The sequence below is a fragment of the Saccostrea cucullata genome, unplaced genomic scaffold (genome assembly GCF_032062105.1).
Source record: "Saccostrea cucullata isolate Sc308-1 unplaced genomic scaffold, CSIRO_AGI_Scuc_v1 ctg20369, whole genome shotgun sequence".
Taxonomy (NCBI): Eukaryota; Metazoa; Mollusca; class Bivalvia; order Ostreida; family Ostreidae; genus Saccostrea; species Saccostrea cuccullata.
The window spans coordinates 21,388-34,148 of record NW_026929251.1 but is presented as its reverse complement, the minus strand read 5'-3'; the positions used below and the strand labels follow the sequence as shown (position 1 = coordinate 34,148).

The 12,761-nt window shown below is 32.2% G+C and overlaps 1 protein-coding gene and 1 long non-coding RNA gene across 2 annotated transcripts; both read right to left on the bottom strand.

Annotated features, from left to right (window-relative positions):
• Positions 1 to 348: 348 nt before the first annotated feature.
• Positions 349 to 1,653, bottom strand: LOC134280221 (fibroleukin-like; the record flags this gene model as incomplete). The annotated part of the gene is made up of 3 exons (XM_062762635.1): positions 1,647 to 1,653; positions 1,380 to 1,544; positions 349 to 564 (listed from the first exon to the last, which is right to left on the bottom strand). Coding segments are annotated over exons 1-3 (388 nt in total), but the record flags the coding sequence as incomplete, so codon positions are not given.
• Positions 1,654 to 2,995: 1,342 nt separating this feature from the next.
• LOC134280219 (uncharacterized) lies at positions 2,996 to 8,350 on the bottom strand. The gene is made up of 3 exons (XR_009994866.1): positions 8,325 to 8,350; positions 3,159 to 3,301; positions 2,996 to 3,025 (listed from the first exon to the last, which is right to left on the bottom strand). It is a non-coding gene; the product is annotated as an uncharacterized LOC134280219 (long non-coding RNA).
• Between the last annotated feature and the right edge of the window lie 4,411 nt (positions 8,351 to 12,761).

The window sequence follows — 12,761 nt, the reverse complement described above, 5'->3', positions numbered from 1 at the left end:
CATTACATAACACAGTCAGTGTGTTTTATCATTACATAACAGTCAGTACGTAACACAGTCAGTGTGTTTTATCATTACAAACAGTCAGTACAAACACAGTCAGTGTGGTTTATCATTACATAACACAGTCAGTGTAGTTTATCATTACATAGCAGTCAGTACGTAACACAGTCAGTGTGGTTATATCATTGCATAACACAGTCAGTGTGTTTTGTCATTACATAACAGTCAGTACGTAACACAGTCAGTGTGGTTATATCATTACATTACACAGTGTGTACGGTTTTATCTTCACGTAACACATTCAGTGCGCTTTTATCATCATGAGCGTCTTCTTTATGCCTGTACCTAAACTAACAAGCGGGTACCAAGGATTGTGCCAGGAATCAGACGACCAGGCGCCGTTCAGGAAGGCGTGACAACAGGCGTGGAACCACCAGCCTCCTCCTCCAAAATCAATGGCGCAGTGATACAGAGGAGCTTTGTCATTTTCCCTGTCTGGGGTAGAGAAGTACATCCCAGACAGATCTCCACCAGTACTCCCTGAGTCTAACATACTGTCTCCTGTTGAATTACAGTGAATCAAAATTAAGGCTCATCGATACTCTGATAAGAGAGATAACTCTTAATGACATAGATGTCTATTATTCTTTTATAGATTTGCCAAGTTGAATTGTCTTCTTTGTCCAATTTCGCCCAGCAAGCTATGCTATGATTGTCTAAATTTTACCTATAAAATACATTTTGTTTTAAAAATCATTACTATTCAAACAACATTTTATGAGTGAACAGAGGGTTTATGAACCTTAAGACATACACGGTACATGGTACACTAATTGTCACCCCTGAGATTTCAATTTAGCTTAACTGATATTTTACTCTGTTTTTAAAGTTAAGTTCTTTGATTGATGATTTAACCTCTGATTTATCAATTGTAATTATTGTCTTTACAGCTGGATAAAATGACTGTCCATCCGATTTAATTTCACTTTTTGCATGTACGACTAGACTACTTTCTTAATCTTAACTAGAATACGTTATGAAATACAAGTAGAATACGTGATGAAATACAACCTTACGTAATGCATTCTCGGTTTTCAAATTTAGATAAAATAGATTCTACCTTTAATTTACCGGTAGATATGATGTCTCAATTCCATAATACGAATTTTTCTCACAAACTTTTCTACTGCCTTAGTTATTGATATTTCAAGCTCGATGATAACCATGATGACTTTAATTTTAATTTTCCTTACTTCTGCAGTATTATTTTATGTACGTTTCATCTTAGATACTGTTCGTTATTTTCGTATGAAGCATTCATGTATAATTTACGAATCGATTTTAGATATCTCCAGCTGATTACACAGACGACTCACCTAAGGTCCCTTCCGTAGGTCCATCCAGGTAAAGTCTGTAGTTGTCTGTTTCGTTGTTTACAGAGAACGTCCCGTACTGTTGGTATAGAGTGGTTCCATTGGTCAAAGTAATGGACACGTACAGAGAAGATTTGTTTTTAGTTAATTGATGGATGACGTCATTTCCTGAAATAAAACAGTGAATAACAAAGATGGCATGATATATTTTCTTGAAATAGATCTATTTAAATTAATAGTTACATGTATCATATATATATTTTGGTGTACCCTGCATTATTAAGGTGACGGGTTGTGATGAGTGCAAAACCGAGTATCTGCCCTTCGCCCAAGTAATGCAGGATACACCAAACTAAATATTCAAATACTGTCTTGTATCGTGGTCCAATTCAAAATATTTACATTTGATCAAGTGTATTTAAATGATTATTCGTTAGGAAACAGCCAAGCGCCAATGAAATACAATTATCCCATCGTGTGAATAATCTTTCCCGCTATCCGGCGCAAATTATGCATAGGTCAATTCACAGTCATCAGATATGAACGCGTTAAATGACGTCAAAGCAATGGGACTCAAGACAATCAACCTGGCCGATATAGAATTTTTTTACAAACTTCAGCAAGTATGTGATTAAATCGAAATATCAGAGAGAGATTACCTATGCGAGAATTGGATGACAAGGATCTTTACAACAAACCAATATAATGCATCACTGCTAGAATGGTAAGTTTAATTCTGTTTATTTCAAAAAATGAAGCTTATTTCAACGTTTGGTATACTATATAACATAACTTGGGGCAGTTTACACATTGAAAACCGCAAAGTAGTTTATAAAAAAAGCTTAATCTGTCCCAATTTATGTTATATCGTAAAACATAGTTGAATTAAGCTTCATTCTTTATAATTTATTTTCAATGTAAACACTGACACAATATTTCCCCCGGAAAGAAGTCTTCACATATTGCATATTTTTAAAGTGACGTCCAGCGGAGTAATACGTTTTTGACGTAGGTCATTTGTTATAAAAAATGGATAAAATCTTTAACCCAATCAAATAACGTGTTACAACTTAAATTGAATTTTAAAACGATAACAAGCTAATGTTTTGTCTTTTATCACTCTAAAACTATCTGCAATCTTTAAAAACCCCGATTTTTACAAATATATAAAGTTACATCAATAAAAATGAAATCCATCTGACTGGGTTTTCCATAAGAAATATTTTGATATACAAAAGATGTACGTAGATCTATATATTTCAACAAAAACGTCATTTTCCTAGAATTTTCGGGTTGTGTAGATTCCTAATTGTTCAAATTATGACCCCCAAGGGAGGTGTAGGGCGAGGCCAAAATAGGTATTACAAGGAGGCTACTCTGGTAATGAACGGCATCACCAGTGTTACTCAGGTGAGCAATATGGGCCCATTGGCCTCTTATTGGTAGACCTAAGCCACATTAATATTGCTAACCATTTTAGACTCTATATCTATACCAAGTATTAGATACATAAAATAAAGCACAAGAAATAAATACGTATATAAGTATACAATGTACCTATCCAATAAGACGAATATACGGAACCAAAGCCTTCTTTGTACTCATTCCAAGTTGAAATCCGTTGATCCGTCAACACGCCTCTGTATAACCTATTGGATTAAAAAAAATAGCAAAATCCTTTCAATAATTCTTAATCATATATTCTATCTGTTTTTATTTCATACAATTAATTAAATTAAATTAAATATAATTTAATATTAAATAATTATTTATCACACTGACCGTCCAACCTCCATTTTTAATATCCATATCACAGTAAACATCCACTGAACGGTTGTACCAGGGATAGATCGTATAAACACAGGACGCAGTAAAACCGTCAGCAAGCAGACTTTTACAGTCCAAAGGACGCATGTTCTCCAAAACTTATCAAAGGAAAAACAAGAATTAATTGTATCTAGATATAAAGCGTAAAAAAGAAATGTGAACTATTTATTGCAATTGCTTAACAATTATTTTTTATAATTATAATTACTTTTTAAAGTCTTCTTCTAGTCTAAACTTTTTAAATAATCTCATACTAGCTCTAGAGTGCAAATAAAATTTTTATACGAAATTAACTATCCAAAATGATCAAACATATCTGTCAAAAGTTGAGGGACATTTATTTTTTTTTTTAAATTTAACCCTCTTTAAAAATGAAACCGGCTCTGGATTGGAATCCACAAGGAAAGAGGAGGGTTGGGAGACCAAGGCAAACGTGGAAGAGATCAATAGAAACAGAAGCAAAAGAAGCTGGATTTACCTGGACCCAACTAAAAGGGATAGCCCAAAACAGAGTCCGATGGCGCGGAGTGGTTGCGGCCCTATGCTCCCCAAGGAGCGAACAGGAATAAGTTAAGTAAGTCAAGTCAAAAATGAAAAAAAATGGAAGAAAGTTTTGCGTATGATTATGTCATTTTCCTAAAATAAGTATCAATCCTTTAAGGCAAAATTTATTTTCCATAAACTTTTCTAACTAAAAGATCGTGCGAACTCAAGATTAAATCTTTTCTGACTACAATTGTAAATAATAAATATCATTGTTTCATTGATATAATGCTTTATCTATGTAGTTTCCGCTGCATTTAAATCTTATCCACCTGAAGCGTTGTGACAATTATTTTTTGAAGTCATAAAAGCAGAAAAAAAATTATATCTCTTTCATTTCCCCCATTATCAGAAACTATTCAAAAGTGCATGCATCAAAATGAATCTATTAATATTTAAAGAACTTTGGATTATTTTATCAATCATATTTATTCTCACTGATGCTTTTTTTCAAATTGAGGATGATAGGAAATGAAAAAGTAGCTATGAATTATTAAGTTTGGTTATTTTCAAAGATAGTCTTTGAGCCTGCTCACAAATATGACATTGCATAAAAACATTTTACAGTAAACGTCATATTTCAAGTAGAACCTTCGTCGAATGACCTAATTTCCCGTACTTTTTGGTTTCAATATAAATTGAAGAAAATGTTGCATTTTGAAAATTCATTGAATTCAAAATAAAATCATTCCAAAATAATCTGAATACTTATATTGAATTTATATATTTTTGGTTATAAAGCTTAATGACAATACATTTCTTAACATTTGTTAATTTAGACAAGTCTATAGGTACGAGCTGTCATTTACTAGATCTTGACCTTAACCCCTTTCCCCGCTGTCATTCATTTTAAAGAATACATCATTTCCTATCTCTAAGGCAAAACGCATATTCAGTTTCCCTGCTTCATTTCTCATGCGTTTTTCTTGTGATTTAACCTTTTTTTGGACACCATCAAATTTAACCATTTGAATTTGACCTTATAGCGTTTAACACAATTTACAAAAAAATCTAAACTTTTACTTTGGACATAACTTTTGTACGGTAGAAACTAGACCTTTAAAACTTCACAAATGTATTCTGAATTTGTTACAAGACGTTTCATTGGATACCAGTATCTTTGACCCTTTGACCTCGCATTGGGGATAAGGAAGCATACAAAATATTCTGTCTTGACTTATTCAGTGCTACATAATGACGTCATAGTAGGCGAGATGACGTCAATTTTAGAACACAAGTTTTCGTAATATTGGTATTTAGAGATGTTATTTAACTCTAAAAATGAATAGAAATGAATAGAAATGTGTAAACATTAACAAAAATAAAATATTCTGTCATTTTTGTTAAAATCTACCACATATGTGTACATGTACATCAAGTAACTTGGGAATTGATCATGTCGTGTAAAGAGAATTTGGCTAAGGAGACATTTACAAGGATATGTTAAATGGAGTTTAAAAGCAAACATCGTGAATAATTTGTGAAATTCATATGGTGTTCTGTTAATAAAACAGGTATGCTAATTTATTTTCATCGATTATATTCTCTTTCGAAGACAGTCATCTATATACGCATCTCGGACGGCCTTTTCTCTGTCATTTGTGACAAAAATAATGCAATAGAACAACAATAAGCTGTATATTTCAAAACATAAGCTTTGTACAGATGGTAAGTTTGCCTCCTAAAATACTTGGAAAGTACTGCTAGAATCCCGAGTTAAACAGGGTTTTACGAAAAATCTCGGTTCAGATGTAAAAAAAAAAAAAATCAAAACATCGGGTAAGGTTTTGTGCAAAAGTGTGGAATAATTTTTATACTTACGGGACAGTGTGATTCTAGCAGCACTTTTGAGGCAAAATAGATGTTTTTCAACTACATTATTTACTCAAAGAAATTATTAAACCCCTGGGTATTGTTGTTTTGTTATTAATAGAAGTCACGTGATGCCGTGGTGGTGGTGCACGTCGTTGTTGCGCTGGACAATATTTTATCATAAGCCGAAAGATAATAATAGTTTACGTTTATCAGCGGTTTTGGTAAATTATAAAACTTAATTTTCTATAAAAAGTCTAAGTTTCCCGAGAAATGACTTATATGCTCCCTTAACATACCCGCGCTTGACTTAGGGATTTATGTACTTCAAAAAACTAGAACCATGGCCGATTACTTTCAAAAGTAAAGGCTAGGGCTTTTATTCTTCACATATTTAATCCATATAACACGACATCTCATTGGATACCAGGAAGGTTTAGGATTGGACTTATATTTTAAAAACTTTAACCTTTGCCATAATTTTGAACGGTTTAGGCTGTGGTTTTCATATTCCACACATATAATACTAGTGACAAGATCTTTCATTGGATTTGAAGAACTTTGATCATTTGACCTTGACGTTAGAGTTTGATCTACTTTAAAAAATACAACTTTAACCTTAATTATAACTTTTGAACAGTTAGGGGTATGGCTTTCCTATCACTCATATATAATACTTATGAAAAGACCCTCTCTATAAACCAATAATTTTGACACTTCGATTTTGACCCTGGAGTTTGACCTACCTTACAAAAATTTATTCTTGGCCATAACTTTTTGACAGGTGGTGCTAGGACTCTCATATTTTAGAATGCTTTTCTTGTGAGAAAACCTTACTTTGGGTACCGGCTTGTTTAGATTGGATTTAAGAAAAGTTTAATCTTCGCTATGATGTCCTACGGGACATCGGTGTTTCATAAACACATCTTAATGATAAATGTTAAACATTTTTAATCGGAAAGCAGCTTCTTACAGTCATTTAATAATGAAATCCCATTTAAGCGCAACAAGGTCAAGAATAGTAGCATCGGTGAACAACCTATTTTTTATTAGTTGGAAGCGAAAGCTATATATTTTAAACGCTTTTTGTAATCATTTAGGTATGTTCTTCATCATATTACAGATTGAGAACATTCTAACAAATACTTTTGAAAAAAAAAATTACAAATGTAGAGTTAAAACTTTCTTTTGCCTATTTTTTAAAAACATTAACTTACCTTTTACGTCATTTGAATGAAACAGAATTTAACCTTGAGAAATATTGCTTGAAACTATTTAGTTAAGAAAGTCTTTAAAAGGCCATGCTTTTTTGTGATTTTTCACATTTTTCTTTATGACAAGTGCCCCTAAAATAACTGAAAATGTGTAGCCTCAGTATGTGATTATCATTCCAGTTTTCATGGAATCCACTATATTCAATATCAAGGAAACATATCATGGGCTTATAACTGATTGATAACCAAGTACTTATTTCTCATTTTGTTTGAAAGTCTTGTGACAAAGGCTTTTTCGTTATATGTTCTACCTCACGAAATTCGAGGGCTGCTTGAAAATAATTGTATATGTGCATATGTACATCGATCTAAAGTAGCATTGACTTAGCTTCATGAAGTAACGAAATTTGCAACGCTGGTCCACGTTATTGAGTTCGTAATAATTGATGGTTGTCCGAATCTTTTATTTTTACTATGGTTTAATAATTTTTCAGAGAAAAATTACCAACCCATAGACATGTTTTATTCTCAATCTTATTGCTTCAGCAGGTCATTTAGTTGCTGCAGCGCCCTAACGTCAAAATCCATTTTGTCATCTATCTTCATATTGAGCTTAATCTTTTTTTAATTATTTCAGTATTTATGATCGATATTTTGGCAAAATAACACAGAATGAATTCAAATGAAACATATGATGAGGGTAAAATATAAAAAAAAATAATAAAATTATTTATGAATCTGTTACGGTGAATTTTATATACAACAGAAAAGAAGGAAGAAAATATTAGTAAAATATTTCTTGATTTTTTTCAACTCTTGAAGTTTGTCAAAAGTATATGCAAAGTTTTGCAAAAGACGTTCATTATAAAGAAGATTATTGTACATGTATAGTCTATTTCTAGTCCCTATATAACCTATACAAGCGCAAACAGTTCATATCACTACTTATTAACCGGATTTGAGACTGTATTCACAGGAAGGTCGTCGTCAGTGCGCGTGCAGTGGCATTTTGCCGTCACATTGAACACTTCAATCAACGTTGTACACAATGGATGTAACTAAGCAGAAAAGGCTTTTAAATTTTAAAAAATCATTTTTAATGTTGCCATACTAACCTTAAAACATAGCAATCAATTTTTGCCTGATCTTAGTTTAGGGTATCAAAGTATTTTATCATAGAGACTGAAGAAATTCTAAGACTATGCGTACCAGAGCTCCTATTTAAAACTTCAAGTCATTACAGAGAATGACTCTGAAAATGAATCTCTGTAATAAAGTAAATCAGATTTAATCCTATCTGAAAAAAATGTATAAATTTATTTGTAAAAATAATTTAGTATGCTATATATATATTAATATTTTTTTAAAGTAATTGTTTAGACAATACAAAGACTTTGTTCAATAATACTCTTCAACAAAATTTTAAACTTTCCGATTTCTAATTAAACTGCGTTGGATTAATTACTTTTTAGTATTTTAAGGTATCCAATAAAAATACTCACTCATACAATACGTCGACTACAATCATAATAAGTACATTGTACTAAATTACCTTCCGTGTCCGGAATAAAGTATCTCCATCCTACTTCCGGTCCTGCTGAGTTAGTTGAATGACATCCGGTGTAAACTCGGCATTTCTGTCTTTGAAAATTGAAACCAAAGAATGTACACCCCGGACCACACATTGCAGAGCACATAATCAGTGAATGAGCTTCATATTCAGCCAACAGGTTCTCCTGAAGAATGTTATCATCTAAGTCTATTTTAGCTGTGTAGCGCCTTGATACAGATGTGGAAAGCCTGAATAGAACTGGGAATATAATTCCCCAAAATCCCTTGTTCATCATAGTTGTTTCTGAAGTCTTCAATGAATAATATCTGACATTGCAAGCATTGATACAGTAAAAAAAATGAGTTATCTTTATTTTCAAACTGAATTCGTAATTAACCATTTTCTGATTGGATGGATAATCTGAGGTCTAATAAATCGACCAATGGGCTGGTCTACAAGAGCTTAAAGACTGATGAACATAAAATAAGTCAAAGTAAATTAAATTATATTTTAAGACTTTTTAATCTTTTGGTTGAACCTGCACAGGGAATAACATATTGCAAAGTGTAGATTGGACTTTTGTCATCTCAACAGGTGGATAAAATGACGAATGACGCGATTTATTTTGACATTATACACTGACTACTTATTGAATGTAAACCAGAACCCAAATCACTATACCATCTTACATAATGCTTTCCTTACGTTTATATCATGTAAATGTGGGTCGTACCATTTTAAAAATAGATAATTTCGACTGGAAATAAATCACCCATGACCAATTTTTTTTCTAAAAGATGAAATTTTCATAAAACTTTTAAGGTCATTATTGGACAAAAAATTACTGAATCATACTCAGGTTGTGTAATAAGTGTGTTAAAGTCGTGAAACCCCTTTAATAAGTTTTGTCCACTTATATATTTAAATTTTTCATTAATGAACTGATAACTGCATTTTTCTAAGCCAAACTGCTCAGGTGAGCGTTGTGCCTCATCGGCCTCTTGGTGATAAAAAACGATGTAATTTTTTATTTCGATGTAGTATTGCCACAATTACTGAAAGTAGAAAGAGCAAGAGCCAGCTTATGCATAAAATGGCCCTGTCCTTATATCAATTTATTAACTATCACCCTCTTACCCATCTCATGTCAAAATAAAGTAGACACTTGGTGCTTTCATTTTCTATAATAAAATTTCGTTTTGAGAATCAAGATATTGGAAAACAGGTTTGAGAAATTTCAATGTTCTTGAAATTTGGAGAAAAAATGCGTATTTGACTACCTTCAGCAAAGAATTTAAATATGAGCACAGCCAACGATCCAAAAAATAAAACATGTTTTTTGATCTTCAGAAACAGAGCTTTCATTATGTCTTTGCATATTTCGGATCAGAGGTTGTGCTCTATATGAAATAATGAAAAAAATGCTTTAACTTTAGGTCATTTTCAAGGGAATTTACAGGATAGGAGGAAAATGACGCATTTTATGACATCATAGTTGAGTATTTTTGACCAGCAATTTAAGTGCGAAGGAGTCTGAATACACATCTGATCAATTTTCATAATTTTCGGAAACATAGTCATTTTTTTTCACATATTATGTTCTTATGCGTTTCTTTTTCCTCTCAGTATCATATCCTGACTTTTAAACTCCTATTATACTATACATTTACTTCTGAACATTTCTTTTGTCTTTCGTTGTGTAAAAAAAAAATTGACTTTTTTCATAATTCTATATTAAATTTTAGTAAAACTAACTAGAACCTTTTCTAGAACTATATTTCAAACTAATTGTAAGTCCATTGTACAGTAGAAACACTGAGTTAAGGACGGATTTTTTCCGTTATTTCCCGATCATGAAAGGAGCACATGGCAGGTGTGACCGGTCAGCAGAGGATTCATACTACTCCGTGTTACCCGATCCCACCTCTGATAATTTTCTCTGCTTTTGCATTGTTTTATGGACTTATATATATATATATTGAATACTGTTCGTAATATCCACATCCTTCATATTTACTCAATATATACACATAACCATAGATGTAAGGAGAAAATTACTATTTTATATCATTTTGCCATTTTTTGAAAAGTATATCTACTTATATACAAAGATTTTTTTTTCTTCCAATAATGCTCTTCAAAATAGAGACTACGCAGGTTTTAATTAATATTTTAACTGCATATTAAAAATGGTTTGTTTTTTTTTAATTAATGGTTCAAGAGAATGTTTTACTCATACAACACAACTACAATCAGAATAAGAACAGTGTATTATTGTACTAGTAATACCTTCCCAGTCCGGATTATAGTATTTCCATCCGGTACAGCTTAATTAATTAAATGACATCCGCCGTAAACTTGGCATAATTTTCTTTGAAAATTGACTCCAAACTATGTACACTCTAGAAATAACATTGCAGAGTACATAATCAGTGAATGAAAGTCATGTTCAGTTTTCCTGGAGTATCTTATCTTCTGGATGTATTTCTAAAGCGTAGCGCCTTGAGATAGATCTGTGATACATGCTTTAAAGAATAAAGTACAGAATGGCAATGTCAGTGACCATCTACGAGCACCAAATTATAAAATTATATTGCCTTTGGGAATATCTATTTGTATATAGGACGAAGAATTAATATAAAAGTACCTTTGTTACAATGAAAGGACTTTCATTAATTAAAAAAAATCAACTACTGCGATACCAAAGTACCAGACTTATTGTACGTATATACTAATATATTTACATTTCCAATGTCTTTGTCCGAGATAAAATTACCAAATGTAAATGTACTTTATTTCCCCATCAATGTATTGGCGCGGTTTCCAAAAAAAAAAAACACGTGAAGGGCGGGACAAACAGCTAGACAGAAGCTGGACTTGGAGCACGTGGATTGGCGGAATCAAAGCATGTAAATATAAGGAATAACTGTCAGATTTTTCAATTTCATGAAGATAATCAATCGATTGGCTTGCGTGATAATTTTATGCATAAACGCCTTCGGCGTTTATGCAAATTATCACGCAAGCCAATCGATTGATCACTTCATGAAATCGAAAAATAAGACAGTTATTCCTGAATTCAAATCGTCTTCATCACATCTCCTTGGTCGAAACAATGACCTTCATTAGGGAAACAAGAGTTTCAGCAGCGTCGTTTAAAGTCATCATTTCCTAAGTTCTGTGGGCGCTACAATGACCTTGTCAGCAAATATGATTTAATCATTGAATCAAATGCTGACTGTGCCAATGGATTTTGCAGCGTTTCCGTATCTTTCACTTACCTGCGTATAAACTGATTTAAAAGGGTTGTCATCATGTTTCTAAATTTCTTAAGAATAAATTACTGTTATATTCTTGTAACGTATATATCATTATCGTTTCATTCTAAAACGGCCGTACACGTATTAAGGACACTACAAAACTATCCTGATGTCCGGTACTTGAAGTGAACATCACATCACACCCTCGGTCAACTTTACTATTTAACGTTTGTTCCGACAATTAAAAAATGATGAGCAGATTGATTAAGGGCTTGATTTAACTAAGGTCTTCCGAATTTAACGGAAGACCTTCTTGTTTTTCTTCTGTTTCTTTTTCCCTTTTATCATTACAACCAATTTTGTGCACGCGAGTTCTCAGAAACGACTCGTCCAATTTTCATTAAACTTTCCGATCTGGTAGGTATTGATCTGAACATTATTGAAATTTTTTTTTGATTGATGACGTCACTTCGTATCTCGAGATATTAAAGATTTTCTGATTTTCAGAGTGTCTGCTTATCCTGGGACCCCTCTTAACCGGCTTAAGATATTCAGTTAAGGGTTTCAATTCCTAATGGTACCAAATTCTCTACCCTTAAATGTCCGTCAAGAACACAATACTCTGATATTATACTAAAGCATCTTATAGTGGAAAAGGATTGCCCGCGAGAAATTTTTAAAAAGTTCATTAATTAAGCAGTAGTTAATTAACAAAGATTGCATTTAAGTCTATGGGGAAAAGCGTTTTTTCAAAATAAAAATTCAAATAATTTGAATATCAATAAATCCTGTGGTGGAAAGATGCATTGAAATATTATAAATAGAATGATAATTGAAAACAATGTTTTTACCGGCCAATTTTTTTTTAAATTGATTTTGTTTTTTTTAATTAAAAAAGGGGAGATAACTCTTACCAAAATTCAAGGTCATGAATTAGGACACATCCCACTAAACATACTTATAGTAATAAATGGGATGTATGTCTAAATACACTGAGTATACAATGCCTACATATCTGTTATGTCTTCAATTTCATTGAACTTCTTCCTATTAGGTATTGAAGACCTTAAGATTTTCAGTAAAGTAAGACGGAGGTTCGTTGATGTGCATATGGGTATTTAAAACTTTCTAGCGCAAAAGACGAAAAATTGACATTTTTTTGTTTCATATCTTCTTA